Source organism: Myotis brandtii, unplaced genomic scaffold, assembly GCF_000412655.1.
Source record: "Myotis brandtii unplaced genomic scaffold, ASM41265v1 scaffold185, whole genome shotgun sequence".
Taxonomy (NCBI): domain Eukaryota; kingdom Metazoa; phylum Chordata; class Mammalia; order Chiroptera; family Vespertilionidae; genus Myotis; species Myotis brandtii.
The window spans coordinates 3559480-3584168 of NW_005356870.1; the positions used below are offsets into that span (position 1 = coordinate 3559480).

The window sequence follows — 24689 nt, forward strand, 5'->3', positions numbered from 1 at the left end:
GAAGATAACATTTTTTTTGTTTTTCAGCCAAGAGGGATACAATCTATGATTATTTGCTATGATACTACTAATCTTTAGATAGTGGGGAACATCAGCATGAGATTAATGAAATTATTCACAATATTCTTCAAAAGAAAACAAAACTAAGCCAAAAGTAATTTTGCTTTTGACTCCTAAAAAAGGATAAATAACATCCAATTAGCAAACAACATGGTATGAAAGGTACTAGGCAGCAAACTAGATAGAAAATCAATATCTATAAGCACATCTCATTTATTAATTATAAAGAGGAAAAGTTATAAAAATGAAACTGTGTAGAATATCTTAAATGAAAGACACCAAATTTAAATAAATTCCTGCTTTTGGGGAGAAAAGGAAGAACATGTTTGCTATTTAAGAATTATAAATTTCTCGATATCAAGAATTCAAAATTTGCATGTAAAGGAAGATTTCATTTTTACAATGATCAAATTCTATCACTGAAATTAAATAGATTTGAACCCAAAGAAAAATAACTACAGTGCAAAAAAATCAGTAATATCAGGTTACTCAAGAAAATTATAAATGTGTTTTAAATAATATAATTATATTAACCATCATCTTATCATTTATGGGAATCTTTATAATAATGTACTATTGCAAAATGGTATTTTAAGTTATTTCACAAATAAATTTTATTATCATATATACTAGCAAAATTCTGGGTAACATGTTCCTGAAGCAGAAATACACATGGAAAATGTTAAATGAAAAACATTTTGCCTATGAATATTATTACAAGTACAAAGGAGAAAGGTTCAAAATAACTATAATGAGTATCATCAAAGAAGTAAGTGGAGATACTGTATCCATGAAACAAAAAAAGATTGCTATTAAAGAAAGAAGAGAGCAAGAAATAGCTCATAAAAGCTAAATATGTGATAACTATAATACTTACATACACAGCCCATTGACACAGACAATAGTGCAATAGTGTGGTGAAGGCATGATGTGGGGTAGGGGTTGGGCAGAGAGGGGCAAAGGGGGAAGGAATGGGGAATATCTGTAATACTGTCAATAATATATATATTATTATATATCCTTTATAATAAAAGCCTAATATACAAATTGTTGACTGGGAGATTGGGAGTTTGACCACTCGCTATGATGTGCGCTGACCACCAGGGGGCAGCGCGGACCATGGAGGGCATCAGCGACGCAGCGGACGGCAGTGGAGGCACTGCCGGACCCCGACGAGAGTGGGACCACGGCGGGATTGTGGAGCAGGTGAGTGGATGATGCCAGGTCAAGGTGGGTGTAAGCGGTGACCCCAATCGCCCAGCAGACAGCGACCAGTGCGATTGCCCAGCAGAGGGCAACCAGTGGCAGCAGCAGTGGGGGATGGGGCCACCTCCCGGCTCCCAGGAGCTAAGGGAGCCGGGCAGGGGCTCAATCACACCGCTGATCACTCCGCAGACAGCAACCAGCAGTGGCTCTGACACTTACATTACAGAGAAAGGGCAAATAGCAATATTAAAATATTTCTTCTAATTATTTTCCTTTCAATGTGCACGAATCTGGGCACCAGGACACTGAAAAATATATATATATATATAATAATTCATTAGATGGGAGGGGATATAAAGTCAAAGAACTCTCCAAAGAGAGTAAACAAACAAAAAGAGTTTGAAAAAAGGGAGAAAAGCAAAATTAGTAAACAAAGCAAAACAAGCAAAAACAAAGACAATTATTATCATCAAAGAAAATTAAGTTAGTGGTGGCCATAATAACAGTTTGGCTTTAATAGTATATAATATTTGAATAGATTTAACAATGTAAAAACAAATTATTAATGTGACCAAAACTTGAAATATAATTATGTTGGAGAGGAGGGGGGACTGAAGGAGGTGAAAGAAGGGAAGGGGGAGATAAGCCCTAATCTACCATTATAGGATGTCAACAGAAAATTTCTAAAACTGTTAAGTCAAAAAACAGTAATCTAAGCATGTCACTTAGATAAATGGTGGCAAGTACCAGAAAAACCAGCTGGAACATTTGAGGGGGACTGCTTCCATAGAACAAAACCAAGTGGGTTTGGCAAGGGTGTGAACTGGTATACACTGTTAGGTCTTTAGGTATCAACTGACTTTAAAAACCATGCACATGTTTTGTTGTTGTTGTTAATCTTCACCTGAGGATATTTTCTCCAATGATTTTCAGAGAGTGGAAGGGAGGGAGAGAGACAGAGAGAGAAACAATGATGTAAGAGAGACACATCGATCAGTGGCCTCCCACACTCTCCCTGACCCAGGCAGGGGACTGATCCTTTAACCAAGGTACGAGCCCTTGACTGGAATTGAACCTGAGACCCTTAAGCCCACAGGCCAACCCTTTATCCACTGAGCCAAACCAGGTAGGGCTGCATGTATTATTTTAATGAAAATGCAAATGAACTTTAAAATAATAGTTATTAATAGGTAGCATCTTTCTCACTTCCGTAAACCAATCTCATATATTAAAATTAATTTCTGGACCACTCAACAGGTACCTCAAACTCAGTGTGTCTATCACGAAACTCTAATTTTAACCTCACTTCCTAAACTTTCAGCCCTTCAACACTGTGTTCCTCTTATTGCCCAGGGAAAGAAATGACAACATTTGCACCTGCAAAGACAGAAACTTAAGGGTTATGTTCAAATCCTCCGTTTTCCTTAACCCACCTATCTTTTCAATCACTGAGCTCTAACAATTCTGTCTCCTACCTATCTTACAAATCTATTTCTCTCCACATCCACTGCCACTTCCCTCATCTAAAATACCACCATCTCTTGCAAAGGTTGCTGCATAGCCACTTTACCTGTTTGTCTACCACCCTGATCCTGCTGAAATCCATCCCCTCCACTCCAGTCATCTGTCAAGGATCTGCTCTCTGGGGTGCACAGGCCAAATCCGTCTGTGCTGGTAAAGCTTGTCAGCTAAAAATGGTCTTTTACATTTTTAAATGGTTAAAAAAAAATCAAAAGAACATTCTGTGACATGTGAAAATGATATGAAATTCAAATTTCAGTGTCCACAAATAAAGTTTTATTGGAACACAGCCACGCTCATTCATTTTACTATCATCTATGGCAGCTGTGAGGCCATAATGGTGAAGTTGAGTATATTGAGACAGATAGCACATGGCTCTCAAAGCCTAAAATATTTACTATCTGACCCTTTACAGAAAATGTTTGTCAGCCCTGTTCTCAACCATACATTTGATTATGTCACTGTTTTACTTAAAACCTTTCCTTAGCTCCAAACTGCCTTCATGATCAACCAGAGTGCTTCAAAGGAACTGCATATCCTGGATCCGCTTTAATTCTCCACCCTGACATTTTACCACCCCTTTGTTTCCCTCTACCAGGTCATTGCTAGCGTTCTGTTGAGTTCTTCAATCATGTCATATGCTCTCATTTTCGGTTTTAGTATGTGAGCCATTCCTCTGCTTAGAAAACTTCCCCTCACTACACTGGACTGACTTAAACTTAAGCCTCAAATGTAATTTCCAAAATGTGTTTCCAAAGTGTTATGACCCTGGATGTTTATGCTCCCTTACCTGCACATCCCACTAGAGCAGTGGTTCTCAACCTTGGCTGCACATTAGAATCACCTGGGAATCTTTTTTAAATCCTGATTTCTGGGCCGCATCCTCTGGAAATTCTGTTTCTTTGTTACTAATGTTGTGGCCTCACCCCATAATAAAGAAACAGAATTTCCGGAGGATGAGGCCCAGAAATCAGGATTTTATAAAGACCCAGGTGATTCTAATGTGCAGTCAAGGTTGAGAACCACTGCACTAGAGTATAAACTAGTCTCTGTTATTTCTCCAGTATTCCCCACTGAATCCCAGTGCCTACAGTAGTAAAAACACAGTAAATGTTTAGATGAAGAAATGCTTCAGCATGTTGAGTGAATATACTGTTTTGTACACTCCTTAAACCTTTTTTTTACATAAAACATAACAATCACATACTACATATCCCAAAAAACTAAACTGTTTGGGGCGGGACACTGGTATATGGTAAATGTTTATGTCAAATCCAAAGTAGTAGTATCTAAGTGAGCAAATCATTAGAAAATGAGATTAAAGCACATTAATTTTCTTTCATCCAATATGTATGTAAACGCTAGAGGCCCAGTTCATGAAATTTGCGCACTTGGCGGGGGGGGGGGGGGGCCTCAGCCCAGCCTATGCCTCTCACAGTCCAGGAGCCCTCAGGGGATGTCCAGATGACAACTTAGGCCTGCTCCCCAGGCATCCTCAGCGCAGAGGCAGGAGAGGCTCCCACCACTGCCGCTGCGCTCACCAGCTGTTAGCCCGGCTTCTGGCTGAGTGGCACTCCCCCTGTGGGAGTGCACTGACCACCAGGGGGCAGCAGTTGCATTGAGCATCTGCCCCCTGGTGGTCAGTGCACGTCATAGTGACCAGTCGTTCTGCTGTTCAATTTGCATTTTAGCCTTTTATTATATAGGATAGTCCATTTAATTTGCAATTAAGTCCTAACAAGTTTTTCAAATGCTCCATCTTAAGACCTTCTGTAATTCTGTACTTTCTCCACACTTTTATTAAGTCAGAAAGTCAAATATTAAACTTGAAAGTACAATACAGGGGTGTGCAAAAGTAGGTTGACAGTTGTGAGTATGCAAAGCAGTTTATTCTTGCATTGTTTATTAATTATTGTATTATTTTCCATACAAGCAACTGTAAACCTACTTTTGCCCACACCTATAGTACATTGCCTTTATCTTCTACCAACTCTAATACCTACCATTTTATGTTACCATAAAGACTTTTTTTTAAATGTGAGTGAGAATATCTATTTCATACAAAAACAATTAATTAATGTTTAGGTGAAAATATATATTTCATACAAATGTAAGTAATTAGGGTTTAGATGCTAGAGATGGACAAATACAGGTCTGCAAGTCAGCTTTGCCATTAACTGTATGCTTAACCATTGGTATCTTCAACTATAAAATGAAGATATATAATAGTAGCTACATCATAGGTTGTTTTAAGAATTCAATGTTCAATGAGGGAAAAGAGAGACATATGTAATACTTTAAACAACAAAGAATTTCAATTAAAAAAAGAATTTGATGTTATCTACACTAATAAAAGAGTAACATGCAAATTGGTGTCACTCTGCTACACCCACCAGCCCATCAGAGCGACTATGCAAATTAACCCAACAAAGATGGTGGTTAATTTGCATATGCAGGCGTAGAGCAAAGACTGAAGGCTCCGGCCGGAGTGAAGACTGAAGACTGAAGACTGAAGAGGCTTGGCTTCTCTGCTGCGGTTGGACCAAAGGCCTGGGTCCCGGGTGCTGGAGGAAAACCAGTGCCAGCAGCCAGGGGAAGGAAGGCCTATTGCACGAATCTTCATGCAACAGGCTAGACTGAAGATAGACTGAAGAGGCTTGGCTTCTCTGCTGCGGTTGGACCAAAGGCCTGGGTCCCGGGTGCTGGAGGAAAACCAGTGCCAGCAGCCAGGGGAAGGAAGGCCTATTGCACGAATCTTCATGCAACAGGCTTCTAGTTACATATAAAATGCTTAACACTTAGCATAGAGTATGGCAAACAATAATACCCACAAGTATTAGCTATTATAATAAAATTATCAGTATCATTTTATAGGTCTGTTTAAAAATTATAACACTGGAGACTTATGCTTTAACTTTCTTTTGCCAATGAAATGGCCACATGTCCGCTAGGCCTTTCTCTTTAGGACAGAGAGAAAGTGCTGATAAAGTAAATATAGAAAATAAAAATTTTGAACTGTACCTTTTTGTAGGAATGTTACTCCCAGAAGAAATTTTATCAAGTGCTTTGTAGGAATACATCTTCTTCAAGTTAGACTGATTTTAAATATAAAAAATTCCATTTTTAAAAATTAGAAATTTCAAAAAACTTTTAAATATGAAGAAAATAAGAAACAACATCTTACAATGACAATTCTTCCTCTGACTAACCAAATTATCAAATAAATTAAGTTCTTGATTACTAACTTTCAGGGTTCTAAAAGCACTTAGAAATGCAACATAATGTCCCATTCCTCCCAAATCTATAGAAAATATATGCTCAAAAGGATTCTTTGAGACATAGCAAGAGCCCAAGTTACAAAAATGATTCGATTACATTCTGCATTACTTCGATAAAGCAGAAAAAGCTCACCAAAAAATTTAAATCAGCAGATTTTTCTATTACCCCCGTGTTCTAATTAGCTGAAGTCTGCCTCTGGCTATTTAATCTGTAATAGTTATCTAAGATCCAAAAACAAAGCAAGAATGTTGTATGTGTGTGACTTTAATCAGATTATTCAGAAACCAGGCTTATTTTTCTATCTGCTATCCTAGTATCATAATATGTAAACACACACACAAAACTTCAAGACAAAGGAGTTATAAAATAGGTTTACAAGAATCAAAGTGTTACTTTCTCACATACTTCTATTAACCCCAGAAATCATGTACTGCACATTTTTTTCTGTTCATATAACTTCTCCCAATTTTATGTTCTGTTATGTATGGCATTTTCCTCTTTAATTGGAGGAGAATTAAAATATAAAATTTTAAAATAGAAGTGAAAATGAAATAAATAAAAAATGAAATAAATAAGAACCACCTCTTTAATAAAAACAAACCTTCTTCTCTGCAGTTAAGTCAGTGGGCACCTGATGAGAGGAATGCTGTTCAGTGCCTGGAGACACAGTTTTAGAACTGGAAAACAATAAAGTTCAATTATCGAGAATGTTAAAATGTAATTATCTAAAATGTAATCATCTAATATCCTGAATGTAATTATCTAATCATTGTATCTCCATGCTCAGAAAGGCAGATGAGATTAAATTACTTTTAGAACTGATGATTTTTAAAATTGATTTTTTCCCCCAGAAAAAGCTCTGGAGTGTTTTAAGCTCTTTAAAGTTTAAAGTTTAAAGCAGAAGCTTTTTAAGTTTAAAAGAAAAACTGATAATCTAATGCACAACACAGTGATTATAGTCAACAAATACTATGTTATAACTTCAGAGTTGCTAAGAGACTAGAGCTTAATTTTTCTCAACACAAAAAAGACTTATGTGACTATAAAAAAAGATGTCAGCTAAGGCAACTGTGGCAATTATATTGCAATAGATAAATTAATCAAACCAACACACTGTACACTTCATACTTAACCAATGTTATGTCAATTATATCTCAATTTTTAAAACCTGGTAAATGACTGATAACATGTAAAGATACTAAAAGGTAGTCAACAAGTGTATCCCCTCCCACCCTGTACACATCAGCAGGAAATATGGTATATGGATTCTTCAACATTGACCTCAATGCTGCTTTTTTCATCAATGAGAAAGCAGCTTTCTAAATACTATCCTCAACTACTTCCTATCAACCAAGAAAATTGTTTTATGATTTATATTTCTCCCACTGACCCAGACCCCCAAATGTAAAAAAAAAAAAAAAATGCTGAAAAATGAACCTTGGTAGATGAATCTTCCTTGGGCACAATTCTTCATTAACTTGAAGGATAAGTTGCTGAGGAGATGATCCTGAATTGGCTTTATGAAGCCAATTTCTACCCTATTAAATGCAAGAACAATCTCTTAATGCATAGTGAGGAAAATTAATCAGACAGGTAGACTTCCACAGTGTTTACCTTTTCTGTAAGGGTGCAAATCTTTACATATTTGTTACGCCCAGAAACTTCTGCCAAGAACCCCTCGGTCATGAGGTGATAGGAAAAAGCTCTCCACCAACTCCTTGTTTGATCTTTGCCGCTGCCAAATAATTTGTGTCTGCGATATCTATCTGGAAGACGCTGTGAATTCTGAAACCAGGAATAAAAAATCAGTCTCTAAATATGCTTATTTACTGAAACAGGCTAAATAAAACACAAAGCTGTCTGTTGATCCTTTGTATTTAACACTAAATTTCAGCTTTAAAAATCTATGAAATTTTTATCCATCCTGCTTGCTCTGAATACTTAAGTCACAAATAAAAATATAATCAAAATAGTGTTCCTTTTGTGTCTTAAAAGTAATGGCAGGAAATTTCAATTTCACACATAATTCACATGCATTTCCCAATGTATAGGTTTGAATATGTTTGAAATATTTAACCTTTGATATTTAGACCCTTTAGGAACATACATTATTGTGTGAAATCAGTGATCATAATCTACAGCCTTAGACTACGAGTATGGGTGTTAATGGCAGTGTGTGTGCGGTGCAACAGCCCAGTTTACTTCACCCACTCAGATATACCACTCAGGAAAAGTAGGTTGCTGCTTTTGAGGTATTTTGTCCTAAGTGAAGAGAGCATTTCAATGGCAGACTCTTCCTGGCCATCAAGTTCTATAAATGTGGGGAACCTAGTCTGTCATGTCCTCCAATGGAGGTGCCTCGCCCACCTTCACTCTCTATGAAGTACTTTTCCAGTTACTTTGCCCTCTTACTACCTCTTTTATTCATCCCACACATTTAAATATTACTTTCAAATGTATATAGTAGTAAATGAACATGGGGATTTAGGGAAAACTGCTCCTATTTAATGTATGTGTGGTGTACATGGCAGATTGTAATTCAAGGGTCATTCTAACCTTCAGCCACTGCAACTTCTACCACAGAATGTGGGAAGTTACAAATACTATTTCTCAAGCTCCCTTCCAGCTGGGGTTCTGAATATAATTTAAGTTCCACTAATCAGAGGCATTTACGTGACATCTATAAGCAGAAAAGTGAGGCTAGGTGACTCCTCTGCTGTTTTTGCAGGTGCATGACTGTGGAGCTGTTTGCTTTTCACAAGAAAGTGTTAGCAAGAATCTAGCATACAACTGGTAGCTTCCAAGTACCAAGAAGCATCCACTTTGTTGACACAGATCACACACAGCAGGTTTGGGGTGGCTCCCAGAGCAAGAGAAGTAGAACCTTTCTGGTTGTTACAGCTCCCTGTTCAGTGCTATGTGAGGTCAGGTGCTGTATTGGCAGCTTCTAAAATTGACAAATCGCTTCTCGATCACAGAAGAGGCAGCAGCTTGTGGTGGATTATTTTGTAGTAAAATCATATCAACAATTCTATGAGCTATTTAATTAAAGGTACCCAGTAATAAGTACCTTTCTGTTTAAATTGAGTGATTATGAGCTTTCTAATATAAACACTGTATTTTAGGTTGTATTCATGTTCCAAAACATTCCGTCCTTGAACACGTCAAGAGGTTAGTGTTTTCAAAACATTTTAATATAAAATGCAGTCTGAAATTTTAGGAACAGGTAGAGCCTGTCATTCAACATTTTTACATTTTGTCTGTATTCAAAGGCAAATACGTACAAATATTATCTCTTTAAATAAATTCCTAGAGTTCCGAGTTTAAGATATTTATCATCTTACAGATCAAAATGACATACAAATATATTAATTTTGTCTAAATTCGTTAAGGTGTATAATTTACTAAATTCCCAAAAGAATTATATTTATAAATTTTAAAACGATATCAAGATCACTGAAATGGAAGGAAAAAAAAACTTGCCTTATTTTCACTGTAGTTAATGTCTACAAATTTTCATTAAGTAGTACTTTTTAAAAGTTTTACACCTTTACCTAGCAAGGGTAATATAAAATTTCACAAAGAATAAACTTCTTAATTTGAGGACTCCCAGAAGAGACTGTCAGTATAAGCAGAATGACTTGGTTTTCAAATAATAGGTGAAATCTGATCCCTCTTGTGACCAGCACAAGTTTGTCTAGGAGCCCACTTACACTTATTTGTTGATACTGGATACTACTGGATTAAACCAAATTATAACAAGGATAATTTTTATAAATTATAATTCAACTGGGATACACAGGTTTTGAAAATGACAGAGACAGAAGATATTTTCATAGATCTCAATTATATTTAATCTATCCTTTTCAACTTAAATTCTTTTTATAAAAAAATGAACTCATACCAGCTAAAACCAAGTTCCTTAGGCACACTATTATTAAATTTCTAATCTAACTTGTAACTTAAAGTAAATTTTTAACTCCATTCTGAATCTAAAACATCAGTACCCAAAAAGTTAACATGTTTTTAACATATTTCATTAAAAGTACTTATGACTAACTAACATGTCCCTTTCTAAGCAAAATAAAAACTCAGAAAATATGTACATGAAACATTCAGGTATTTAACAAATAAATGCTTATTTTAATTCTATATATAAAGTAAGAATTTTAATCTCTACTTTTAAGTACATTTTTAATAAATATATATATTTGCAAAGAATTTGATCTCACTTTTGATTTATTCAACTAATATAAACATATAATACTTAGCTTTGCTCTACCGTCTTCTAGATCAGGAATAAAATCATATAAACAAAAGGACTACAAAGCTCTTTATTGCAAAGGTCGTGACTTACTCATGTTTACCTGCAACTGTCAGCATAATATTGACATATTAATCAAAAAAAGTAGCTGAATTGACTATTTATGTATTGGTAAAGTGAAAAAAAGAAAACTTCCTTGGAATTCTAAGTACTTCTGATAAGAAACAGAATAGAAGGTAAGAAAAAAAAAATATACTGCCAAATACTGCTTTTACTAGTACAATAATCGCTGAGATTAAAGTTTTACTCAAAGAATTTATTACTTTCCAGAGCACCAAAAGATACAATTTTGTTCTACTTGTCCCTTGACACAATGAAAGTTAACTTTTTTTAAATTATCCTAAGAAAAACCAATCTAGGGATTATCCAACTGCGATGTAATAAACTTGCTTCCAGCCTGAGGTTCAGAGCTGAACATCAGCTTGAAATATGAAAACAGCAGTAGATATGATACACACAGCTTCTGTCAAGAGTAATGAATGTAGTCCTTAACTGGAACTTAATATGACTCTCGGAGTTTCTAATAACTCATCTAAAGCCAAAGCTACAGTCATAATGCAGCAAACCTCTGAAGAAAAGTATAATAGGAGTAAAAGAACTATGAAGGTGATTCACAGATATACTTACAGATCCTTGGAGAAATAAAATTGGAACCCCAACTCCAAACATTTCTCCTAAGATGTTCACGGCAGATAAAAGCTGGAATGCTTGTAGACCAAAGTCCTGTGGCCTATCATCTGAGTCATCAATGGAAAGGCAATTATACAAGCTAAATAAAAATAATATGTTAGAGAGCTTAGCTAAAGCATGTACCTATAGAAATAAAAATATAAAATATAGTGTAATAAATAGCCAAGTAAAAAACATCGCAAATGTGCCAACTGCTTCAGGAGCTATAAAGTTCATTACAGCCAAGAGCACGTGAAGTATGTAAAATATGAAATGAAAACTATAATGTAGCATCACAGGTATATTATAGTGATGGTTCTCAACCCTAGTGCCCTAGAACCCATTTCACAGGAAGCTCCTCAGACCAAAGACAGAAGGAAAGGAAGTTCAAGCACTCAGAGAGCAGAATTACAGCTCAAAGAGCTCGCATTACTGATTATATCAATACTAGAGGCCCGATGCACGAACTTCATGCAAGAGTAGGCCTTCCTTCCCCCGGCTGCCGGCACCGGCTTCCCTCCGGCACCCGGGACCCAGGCTTCCCTCGCAGCCCCAGCTTCATCTGGAAGGACATCCGGAAGGACCTCCAGTCTAATTAGCATATTACGACTTTATTATTATAGGTTATTATAGATTGGACTTCTGTGTTAGGTTTTGTTGGAAGAAGAGGTTTGGTAACAAAAAAAATTTTTTAACTTAAAAACAAATCTATGCAATAAATTTTTAGTTTAAACTCTGATGACTGTAAGCTATGACACACAGATGATAAACTTTTCATTTAAGTCCGTTTTAGAAGTTAAATTCCTAAACCATCCTTCAGGTAGATTTGAAGTTATCATTAGTACAAATGTGAAACCTTTCAAGCAGGTTGAGAACAAAAGGACTCCTTACAGAAAATCTACTAATAATGTTCAACTACCTAATTTAATTGCTTTCTTTATAATAAATATCTTTGAAATAGCAATACAAATATATTCAGTATCCCAGATATAATATGCTTAGGGGAAAAAAGACTTGTTTATGGTCCGAGCTTCTTTAGTAAGATACTTAATTTTCTTTTCCAAGTATTTAAATTCCCACAAAGTACCCCTGGTGCTGTTTTATACAAGTTTTTAAAAATATGTTTTTATTGATTTTAGAGACAGAGGAGGGAGAGGGCAAGAGAGAGAGAGAAACAATGATTGGCTGCCTCCTGCATGCCCTCTTGGGGATGGAGCCTGAAATCCAGGCATGTACCCCAACTGATAACTAAACCAGCAACCTCTGGTATACGGGATGACGCCTAACCAAGCGAGCACACCGGCCAGGGCCTTACAAGTTTTAATGTATATAACTGTAATTATCAGTAAGTTTTAAAAATGTTTTAATTTCCAGTTTTACATCTTCTTTGATCAATGAGTTATTTTAAAGTGTCATTTTCAATTTTCCAAATGAATGAGAATTTGTTTATCCTCTATCTACTTCTAATTCAGTTGCATTGTGGAGAAATGTGGTGTTTGATTCCAGCACATTGAAAACTTTCGAGACATGCTATCATCTGGTACAGGTGTCAGAAAACTTTTTTTAAAGGGTCAAAGAGTAAACACTTTAGGCTTTGTGGCCCATTCGGTCTCTACTCAGCTCAAACAGTGCAAAACGGGCATAGATAATATATAAACAAAAGGGCATGGCCCACGTCCAGAGCTTGCCAACCCCTGCTCTAATACATAGTTGATTTTTTATAAATATTCCATGTATGTGTAAGAAGTGTAGTTTCTAATTCAGTGCTTCCCAACCAGTGTGCTGCAAATGGATATAGGTATGCTGAGAGGTTAATCACTCAGACCTTAGGGGTCTGGACAGAACCCAGACTCAACGAGCCTCGGATGCTATACAGGTATTATCATGAACTATGTAGGCATGAAGAAAAATGTTTGAGATACATTGTTCTAATGGCTTGGTATAAGGTGTCTGATAAATCAAACTTGTTTCTATGTTGACCAAATTTTCAAGAGCTTACTAATTTTTTGGTTGCTTAACCTGCCAATAATTAAAAATTTGTATCAGACTCCTACCTTGATGGTGGATTTGTTGATTCCTTCCCGCTGTTCTGTCAATTTGTGCTTTGTAAATTTGTAGCGTTGTTGTTTTTCAAGGTACACAGAACAAGTCTGTCCCCTGGGTGAAGGAACCATTTATCGCTACAGAGAGAACATTTCCATCCTAAAGAATATTTATTTTGTCTAACAGTAATATAGTTACCACACCTAGGTATATAGTTAGTTCAACTAGGTATATCATTTGTTTCTACTATATTTTTCAATTAATATGCAGTGAAATTGATGGTATGTCTAGATGTGTGTAAAGTTTTACAAATTTAAACACATTCATGGAGTCAAATGCATAGACTCATCTAACCACCCCCACAACTGTTACCACCATAATCAGGACACACAACAAATTCATCACTGTAAAATACTCCCTTGTGCCATTCCTTTGTAATCATACCTTCCCCTTCCTAAAACCTCTGACAACCACTGATCTTTTTTCATCCCGATAGTATAGTCTTATGTTTGGGAGAATATCATATGAATGGAATCATACTGTAGAAATGGCATTCTTTCTTCTTGTAAATGTTGGTATAATTTGCTGTTCAAACCATTTGGGCTAGGAAATTTATTTTCAGAGGTCTTTTTAAACAAGGATCCAATTTCTTTAACAGTTGCATGATTATTCAGGTTATCTATTTCACTGTGGGTTTCATTAGCTTGAGGTTATCAGGAATTACTCCATTTCATCTCGTGCACAGAGTTACTCATAGTGTTTCCTTATTTTTCTTCATGTCTGTTGGGTCTGTAACGAAATTCCTTTCATTCCTGATACTGGTAGTCTGTGTCTCCTGTTTTTTTGTTGTAAGTGCTTATCAATTGTATTGACCTTTTCAGAGAATGAGCTTTGGAGTTCATTGGTTTTCTCGGTTGTTTTCCTGTTTTCTATTTCATTGCCTTACGCTCTTATCTTTATTTCCTTCCTTTTGCTTCTTTTTAGCTTACTTTGCTCTTATTTGCTTCTTAAGATGGAAGCTTAATTACTGATTGGAAACTTTTATTCTAAGTATTTAATGCTCTAAATTTCCTTCTCAGGATTGCTTTAACTACATGCCATATATTTTATAATCTAAATTTGTCATGGTTTGTTTTTTGACCCAGAATATGGCCTGTGTTTGTGAATGTTCCATCAGCACCTAAAAAGAAAGTGTATCTGCTACTGTCGGGTGGAGGGTTCTATAGAAATTAATTAGATCCAGTCTGTTGACAGTCCTGTTCATTTCTCCTATCTTCTTACTGATTTTGTCTACTAGTTCTATTAATTACCAAGAGAAGAGGTTGAAGTCACCTGTAATTTTGGATTTCTTTATTTCTCCTTTCAATTCTGTCAGTTTTGTTAAATATATACACATATGGGGATTACGTGTTCTTGAATATCATGGTTAACTTTATGTGTCAACTTGGGTAGGCTCTGGTACCTGATTGTTTGGTAAAACGCTAATGTAGATGTTGCTATAAAAGTATCTGTGGATGTGATTAATATTTACAATAGTTGCTTTGAATAAAGGAGATTCCCTTTGGTAATGTGAGGGGGTCTCATCCAATCAGATGAAGATATTAGAAGGCAAAAATTGAGTTTTGCTGAAAAACAAGGAATTGTGATTCAAGACTGTTAACATAGAAATCCTGCCCAACTTTCCAGCCTGCCAGCTTGCCAACCCCCACAACTGCACACGCCAATTCCTTAAGTTCTCTGTGTGTGTGTGTGTGTGTGTGTGTGTGTGTGTGTGTGTGTGTGTGTGTTTCTCTGAAGAACCCTGACTGATACATTGATAGACTGACCCGTTTATCATCATGTAATGTCCTTATTTACCTCTGATGATGTTCTTAGTTCGGTCATATTTTTAAACCAATTCTAAAAATGTCAGCCTTTAAATGGTGTTTTAGACCATTTACATTTAATGTAACTGTTGCTATGTTTAGATTTAGGTCTTCCACTTTATTGGTTTGTCTATTTATAAAGCAAAATACTCTAATATTGTTTGCTTTGTCATTTATTTAAATATCTTTTTTTATTTTGTTTTCAAAAACTATAATACATGCCCAGCTAGTGTAGCTTGTGGTTGAACGTCAACCCATGCACCGAGAAGTCACCAGTTCGAATCCTGCTCAGGGCACATGCCCGGGGTTTCAGGATCAACCCCCAATAAGGGTGGTGCAGGAGGTAGCCAATTGATGTTTCTATCTCTCTCTCCCTCTCCCTGAAATAAAAATACATTTAAAAATAATGATATATAAATAACTATAATACATATCATTCATCAAAAATTCAATTAAAAATTATTTGCAAAGCAAAAGAAATAGACTTTTAGAATGTTCATCTAGAAGAAGAAATATTTACCTGAATTTGCAATTATCACAGCATTTTTCAGTTCCCATAATACCCAATGAGGCCTTTCGTAGTTGTTTATCTTCAAAATGAGACAAGATGAGTCTACCCAAGAGAAGATTTAAAATTAAATAAAAGAACAAAAACATATATGTTAAATTCATTGCTGAAAATAATGAGGTGAATTAATTGATTCACCTGGGACCTCATTATTTGGCTTCAGTTTACTGAGGCAAAAAGAAAGTTGCCTTAAAAATTCAGCACATATTCAACACCAACAAAATATTCTTTCTAAATACTTCTAATTATTTTGCAAAATTTTTTCTTAAAAGAGCACCACCCATAAATCTATGTGATTCATTGATATAAATAAATAATACATACTGTCGCCTACATCTGCTGGAATGGAGATATTTTTCCATCTTTGCCATCATCTTTAATTTGTATAATCGAAACTTTTCATTATGTATCTCATTAAGGCGGTGCCTGTCAATTAAAAATATCACAGTAATATGTAAAATTGCATTAGTGATTTTGTTACTTTTTAGTTATCTAGTTATTATTTTATCACTCCACACCCCTATCAAGACAAAGACCACTTCTATCATTCCAGAGTTATGTGCCCCTTGCCAGTCAATGCCCCTCACAAGAAGCAAGCATTTTTCTGATTGTTTTATGAAATTATTTTTGAAAGAATTCTACCTGTGTCCAAGCATCAATTTTTAGCTATCTTTGAAAATTTTTTATAAACCCTAAAGTTTTTCATTTTGATTTATATGCTACATGCTTTTGGGTAATCCTTCTACTATATCTAAATTTTCACCTTTTCCCAGTTAAAAGTTATTTTTTTTCACTTATGTTACAGGAGAAACTAAAGCAGCTATGTAAGGAATACTAAAAGAGGTTCATGATCCAAACATGAAATTAGATCCCTTTTAACTCTTCCGAGGATTTCTCTTTGTATTATAGGGCGTTATTATGGGACACCAGTAAAGTATCGGAATTAAGTTCCTTCCTCAAACAACTAAAACTGATGTGTTTTCTATAAAATTAAATTTATTTTAAATGGTTAATAACGCCAAAGACATGTTTGTTTGTTTTTAAGTTAATGCTGCTATAACTCATCCTGACTGTTTCTTCCAGTCTTTTGTGAAGAAATTCTACGAATAGCAGGTATCACATAATGACAATCTCCTAAATATATTGCACATCTTTCCAAGAATTCTTTCCAAGAATAAATAGAAGTTTTAGTTGAATATGTTTTGGATATTTCAAAGGAAAACAATGATTTACCTATAAGATCTGGGTGATAATACTGATCGTCATCTAAACAGACCTCACTCACTCATATTTTGACTATCCGAACTTCTGACTGATAATAATACCACTGTACAACTCTCAAGGATGACACCAGCAGGGAATCCAGTTAACTGATTTCTGCAAAGTCTGAACACACAAATGATGTCTTATTCAAAACAATCTTATCATTCGACACCACTAACCACCCTTCCATATACAGGCATACGTTGGAGATATTGCAGGGTCAGTTCCAGGCCACCACGATAGAGCAAGTACACAATAAGCATGTCATAATATTTTTGCTGGGGAGGGTCTTGCTTTCAATTTTGTAAAAGAAGCAACCTCTGTGAAGCGCAATGAAGCAAAGTGCAATAAAACAAGGTATGCCTGTAATTTCCTAAAAGTCTCTTCTAACTATTGACTTTCATTCCTAGATTAGCATCTAATCTCATTCTTCCTAGATCATGGGCTAAAAATCAGTTCTTTTTGCTTTAGTTTACTTAGCTTACCTCCTTCTCAGAAAGAGCAAAGAAAAATGCCTACACTCTAAGAACTAGATTCACTCTTATATTTGGTTCAGATGATCTACATTTAATCTTCTCAGTGTCAATAATAAATTTTAGAAAATAAAATTACAACTCTCTAACATCAAATCAAATAAATTCTTTTCTTTTGGGACTATTACAATATTTAAAATACAAAATCCTATTGGAAAAAATAAAATTTCTACAAAACAATACCATAAATAGGAATCAGTTAGAGCCAATGGAAGAATTGAGATTAATTTGCAAATTATTTCCTTAAAAGTTACAATACATAGTAACTATTGGGTTTGACTGTTTAAAATAATGGCAAATGCAGACACTGAGACTTTGCCAATGGTATGGCTTCTGCAATAAGAAATATAAAATTACACATTTACAATGATGGCTGGACAAGTTTCTTCTCTCATAGGAGTCTAAACATTTTGTGAATTACAGTGACTTTTTCAGTTGAGAACCAGCAACTTCATTTATTAGAAAACTTTTTGCTTTGTCTGATTAACCCTAGTTTTATTTCCCTTAGGGTGGACGCAAAAAACAACCATCTACCCTAAAGACCACTATCTGATTACTAATCTGTTAAATCTCAATGAAAAAAAAAACATTTAAAGTATTTTTTGAAACCCAGAAAAATAGGAGATATCGCTACTGGTAAACCTGCAAAGCTACAAAATAGAATTCAGGCTATCTTCAGCACCTTCAGCATAATGCCCTAATAAAATAAGAACTAACAGGAATCAACTTACGTTTGATACAATCCCAAACTTACTAGTAGCATGCAGAGTTGTATTCTATCCCAGTTATGGACACCAGTGTCAAAAGGAAAATAGTAATTGTCCTGTTTAAGAGGATGGTTTTATTGATTCTATGTTAAGCAACAAAAGCTACTGACTGCTCTTACTAGTAAAAGAAAGAGCTTAACGTTTATAGCAAACATTTTTACACCTAATTAATCCTTAATTCTTCTTTCAGGTCTCAATTTACCCTATCACTTCCTGAAGGAGGACTTTCCTGACCTTTCAACCGTAAACACACACCCCATTATATACTCACTACTCAATGCAACTTTCCTTCATAGCACTTAACATAATTGTAATTTTACACATATTTGCCTGATCCTTTAAAAAAATCTTCTGAGTAGTGAAATTTTCAAATAGAAAAAGAGAATAGTAAAATGAACCCTATGTATCTATAGTTGTATGATTCTGTGATTAGGATCTGCCATTCCCATTACACTGTAAACTCTATGAAAACAGGTACCATATCCGCTTTTATTTATCACTGTATCCCCATCAGAAAGCTTAATGCTTGGAACACAGTGGGCACTTAAAAAGGGGGGCACTGTTAAATGATGAATAAATTAAAACTGTATTGGATAGGCATTCTCATAATTTTAATAAAGTGGGATAATATGTCCATTCAAGAGCTCAATTTATCCAGCTACATGGAGGTGCATTTTGAAAATTCTTCATCTTGGCAGGCCCATCAGTTACCACATAGAAGTTTTTTTCCTGAAATTTTCTCCCCTATGGATGAGAGAATCAGTTGCTAAACCCTGCCCTGAAAAATTTTGCAAGGTGAAGTTTTCCTTTCCAATATAAATTTCATAGAACTTAAGTGCCACCAAAATAGCTGTTTAGTATTTACATAGAATGGTTTTCCTGTATTTAAACACTAAACACTTAAATTCTTTTCATGACAGTCAATCAGTAAAGAACAACATGATTATCACACGCTGTCAAGGGCAGCTGGCATGCTCTCACAGAACTAACAAAGGAAACAAATAGTAAAGATATCCAAATAGGGATGATCAGAAGTCATTTGGAATGAGCTCAATGGGATGAAAAAACCAGTAATGAAATTAATGGTTTTCTAGGAATATATCCCAAGAAAACAGAAACACCAATCAGGATAAATGCACCCCTATGTTCATAGCAGCACAATTTACCATAGCTAAGATCTGGAAACAGCCTAAGTGCCCATCAGCAGATGAATGGATTAGAAAACTGTGGTACATCTACACAGTGGAATACTATGCTGCTGTAAAAAAGAAGGAACTCTTACCATTTGCAACAGCATGGATGGAACTGGAGAGCATTATGCTAAGTGAAATAAGCCAATCAATGAAAGAAAAATACCACATGATCTCACTCATTTATGGATAATTAAGACCATTATAAACTGATGAACAAAAATAAATACAGAGGCAGAGCAACATCAAACAGACTGTCAAACTACAGCGGGAAGTCCGGGGAGGGTTGGGTGGGAGGGATAAGAGATCAACCGAAGGACTTGTAGCATGCATATAAGCATAATCAATGGACACAAGACACCGGGGGGTAGGGAGGCCAGGGGAAGGTCAAGGGGAGAAAAAAAAAGGAGACATATGTAATACTCTTTGTAATACTATAAGCAATAAAACAAAATTAAAAACAACAACAACTTGAGAGCACCCAAGGAAAAATAAATAGCTCATAGGTGCACAATATTAGGAAATCATTACATGGGATCTGTGCTACATTCCCTATAGAATCCTGATTTAGTTAATTCTTCATACTAAATAAGGTCTGGCTAAAATAGGTCCTCTCCTCTGGGTGGCAGCACTTACCACAAATGTTCTTAGATGTCCTCTGTTTCTTTTTAAATGCACTTAAAGCACATTACTTGAAATTTTTGATGCTGCCTCAAATGCTTTCAAAACTTATATGGAAAGAAAGAAAAAAAACCTGCAAGTGTGAAAGCAATACATGTTTTTACCTATTTAAGCAAATGTCTGCTGGAGCCCAGAGTAGGTGACAAGAACTTTGAAGTCCATCCCGGCCAGCTCGACCTATCTCCTGGTAATAAGATTCCATTTCCTTAGGCGCACCATAATGGATGACTTTGCGAACGTCCGCTTTATTAATGCCCATTCCAAAAGCTATGGTAGCTACGACACACTGAGAATAAATAACAACATAGTTTGACAAACATTTAGCAGAACTAAAATCTTACATTTTTACCTTTTAATAAGAATAATTAGCTAAAGTCCTTGGCATAAAACTGAACTTAATATGATTTTAACCAATCACTTACAGATCAAACGATTACCCACCCAATTTACAGATTAAGGATCAGTGATCATAAATTAGAACTTGTTTCCACTCTATAAAAATTAAAAGTGGTTTTTCTCTTTAGCAATAAGTACAAGTCACAAAAGAGGATCTTAAAATAATTATTATATTAAATGAGACTTTTGTGTTATGAAGTTTCAAAAGTCCTTACCTGATTGCATAGTATTGTAATATTTTCTAACACTGTTCTAAGATGAAAGGAAGTGACTCATTAAAAATGGTAAAATAAAACATGAATTTATCTCTGCATCTTTAAAAGGATAAAACTGGTAGAACAGCTAATATACTGTAGTATGAAGATTTACATAATTGGATAAATTTAAGGGAAGAATTAATGACAAGAACACAAAAAACTAAATAAAGATTTTAAAAAGTATTAATAACAATACATGAAGTTGCGCAAGAAAAGTAACTATAATATACTGCATGGCTTAGCAATAAAAACCATTTACAGATAAATAATTATGTATATATATTTGAATATATATTGACTAATCAAAATTTTTATGCTAATATTGATAGGAAATGAGGTTAGATATAAATAGGAGGAATGAGGGGCTGATGCTTTTCATTGTAGATGTGTAGAGCTATTTAGTTCTTAATGTACATGCATAACTGATAAAAATTAAAATGCCTTTAAAAATGTGTTAATATGGACCAATATTAGCCAATAAAAAGAACATGCTGAACAATAAAGGTGAGAGAAAAATAAATATAGATATGGAAATATGTTAAGAAAAAGTTTTGAGTGATTAAGAGTAGGCAATTTTGCTGTATTTAAGAGTAAATAAGCAACATCATTCTAATTTTATTTTTTAAATGTTATGTCTTATTTAATTTTTCCAGCTTTATTGAGAGATAATTGACATATAACATTGTGTAAGTTTAAGATATATAATGTGATGGTTTGATATACATACCTATTGTTAAATGATTATAATAAGGTTACTTAACACATTCATCATCTCATATACTTCATTTGTGTGTGTGTGTGTGTGTGTGTGTGTAGAACTTTTAAGATTTAATTTTCATCATACGATACTAATCTTAGATGAGACCAACCTATTCTCTCAGGTGTAAATACAAGATATTTTACCAAATAATTAATTCAGCCCTAACCGGTTTGGCTCAGTGGATAGAGCGTCAGCCTGCAGACTGAAGGGTCCCAGATTCAATGGTCAAAGGCATGTACCTTGGTTGCGGACACATCCCCAGTAGGATGCATGCAGGAGGCAGCTGATAGATGTTTCTCTCTCATCGATGTTTCTAACTCTCTATCCCTCTCCCTTCCTCTCGTAAAAAAATCAATAATATATTAAAATAATTAATTCACAACCTCATTTCAGAAAGATAAGAAATTCAAGCCATCTTGAAAGCACAAATAAAATACAAAAGAACATAAAACTAAAAGTTAGGATTAAAAGTAAAAATGAATGATCATAGACTGAAAATGCAAATCTACACCCAAAGGTGGTTAGATTTGGTTATGAATAATCAGAAAGAAAAAAAGTTTTTCTACAATTATAAAACAGAAAATACTAAGATTCTAAGGATCACTCAGTCCAAGACATTAAGAGCCAGGAAAGTGAGCCGGGAATATGAGCTCTACTTTTATGCTCATACTAAAGTACAAATCAACTATAAAAAGACCAGAGTGTGAATATTGAGAATTCTGTATATGTATGCATTCAATAGGCACTCAATACTCAATGGCAAGTAGTCAATACCAAAAGCACCAAACTATTTTATATAGATGAGGAAATGTATTTTCATCCTCTTTAGAAGGTGTGTGAGAACTCTCACTTCATATGTGAAACTTTAGAATTCTTTATAATGGCAAAGAACGAGTACAATGCCCAGTTGTCAGACATAAGAGAAACCCTAATGTCAGCCTAGGGCAGTGGTCAGCAAACTGCGGCTCGTGAGCCACATGCGGCTCTTTGGCCCCTTGAGTGTGGCCACGAAGTTTCAATCGCACTGTATGTGCACGCCCGCACGTGGTATTTTGTGGAAGAGCCACACTCAAGGGGCCGCAGTTTGCTGACCACTGGCCTAGGGTGACACAATCAATATTAATGTATTAATTTTCATAATGTGGATAAAAACTTGTGACATCCTGCCATAAAAAGGGAAAATATAACAGCACATACATGCATATACCCTTCCAGTATTAGGTCTGATTGGTGATTGCTGTGAGGCTTTTAAAGCCATGTTAAGAGCAATGTTTCAATGAAGCTGCATATTGGCAGGAAGCCCAGAAGCATCCAACAAGTCTCCCAACACAACAAATTATATGTAGATAAAGTTTGTACTCTCTATGTCTCTTAGGAGATGTTTTTACCTAAATGAACAATGAGCAATATACCATAATAGATGAAATCATGGTCAGTTAATGGCTCAAACACTGATTGTAAAGATTCAGTAAGCAGCAGCTAATACATTTTTAAAATATATTTTTACTTATTTCAGTGAGGAAGAGAGAGGGTAAGAGAGAGAGAGAAACACCAACGATAAGAGAGAATCACTGATCGGCTGCCTCCTGCACGCCCCCTCTGGGGACTGAGCCTGCAATCAGGGCATGCACCTTTGACCAGAATCAAACCCGGGACACTTCAGTACACAGGCCGATGCTCTATTCACTGAGCCAAACCAGCCAGGGCCAGTTAATACATTTTATCTGACAATTTTCAAGCTCCTGAGATAATAAAATAAAAGTATAAGCGTTTAAGAATATGGATAAAATCTCTATTCTAGGCAGTTGTGATAGCTGTTCATATCTCTAAAAAGAAGAGGAAGAAAGAGAATAGATACTTTCAGGCAGATGTGCATTACAACAAGACAATTCATAGAGAATTTTATAGGGAGTGCACACACACCAGACATGAGGTAAGTTGTTTGAACAATATTGCTTTGGGGTGGTTATCAACTACATATAATAGGGAGAGCTGGATAGAGAGGAGGACTGGCCCACAGGCTTATAGTGACTGTGGATATGATGTTGACAGGATGAAGTTGTTGACTTAAAACCTACTAACGTGGCTTGAATTTAAATCTTTCCAAATATTCTGTACGGCACCCGGAACCAGGATTCCAATCATTACAGTTTGAAATTATTACATAACTTCAACCACTGTAACTCTTCACAGTAACTTCATGGATACCCTTCCTCTCTTCAGTTTTCCTCCTTCAAATCAAACCTACTTAGTGTTATCAGTCTCATGTTTCTATAATATATATTATCTTGCCCAGAAACACAGAATAGATGGTTCTCAAACTTCATTCTGTGGAGCTCTGGGGATTATACGACGCCCACAAGGACTGTCTTAAAGATAAGGAGGCTCTTGTACCCCTTTCTCCCTCACATCAACTTTAAGAATTATTCTACTTTAACCTGCCTTACCTATTATATAAAATTTCATTTAAGTAAAAAATTACAAGGCTAAAGTAGTCTGGACAATGGAGAGGCACTTCACACCAATCCCAGCCTGCCTCTTTGTAAGTTTTAAGGCCCTCTACCACCTGGCCAACCAACCCATTCAACTTTCCTCAGTCTCTAACAGCTCTGAGTCTCTAACAGTTCCTCCTCCCTTTGTATCTTTACTCTAAGCCATTCCTACTCCATACTCTCTTTCTCTCCAACCATTCTGAACTATTCACAATTTCCTACACCCTCATTTCACAGGGCTTTGCACATGCTAGCCCTCCTTCCTGGAATTCTATAAACAATTTTCTTTTCCTTCTTCACTTACTGGCCTTGCACACTTGACAAACTTCTATTCATTTGTTCAGACTCTACTCAAATTGCTTCTTCCTGGGTGGACCATCCCCATTACTTAACCCACATAAACAGATAGCATTCCCACCTCTGTGCACCTAGGCACTATGTACAGGCTGCTAGCCATACTAGTCTGTAATAGTTTGTTCACATAGCTACCTCCCACATTAAACTCTGATTCCCTTTATTAGAGCTGTTTTATGCTCAATGCAAAGAAGGCATTCAATAAAGATTTGGTAAATAGAGGAATATGTTACCACTATGGAGGATAGAGAGTAATGATGATCAATTTTCACCTGAATTTCATCTCTCATGAACTTATGATGAACCTCTTTCCTTGAACTATTATTCATGCCTGCATGGTATGTTCCACAGGCTAAGTTCAATTTCCTAAGTTCAACTGTAACTTGTTCTGTCATTTTCCTGGAAGGACAATAGATGATAGTTGGACCTTCAAATTCCCAGGCAGAACTAAAGAAAAAGAA

General features: G+C 35.5%; 1 protein-coding gene across 2 annotated transcripts in view; it reads right to left on the minus strand.

The window, feature by feature from the left end:
• Positions 1-24689, minus strand: part of WRN (Werner syndrome, RecQ helicase-like) — a 122245-nt gene that overhangs the window by 25141 nt on the left and 72415 nt on the right. The window contains exons 21-29 of one of the 2 annotated variants that reach the window (XM_014537872.1): positions 24501-24675; positions 20074-20255; positions 15860-15961; positions 15488-15580; positions 11018-11159; positions 7681-7851; positions 7504-7604; positions 6676-6743; positions 5809-5884 (exon numbers count right to left, since the gene is read on the minus strand). In XM_014537872.1, coding sequence (XP_014393358.1) covers positions 5809-5884; positions 6676-6743; positions 7504-7604; positions 7681-7851; positions 11018-11159; positions 15488-15580; positions 15860-15961; positions 20074-20255; positions 24501-24675 — 1110 coding nt within the window. Of the gene's footprint in view, positions 1-5808; positions 5885-6667; positions 6744-7503; positions 7605-7680; positions 7852-11017; positions 11160-15487; positions 15581-15859; positions 15962-20073; positions 20256-24500; positions 24676-24689 lie in introns of both variants that reach the window. The other variant, XM_014537871.1, reaches the window with a different exon arrangement.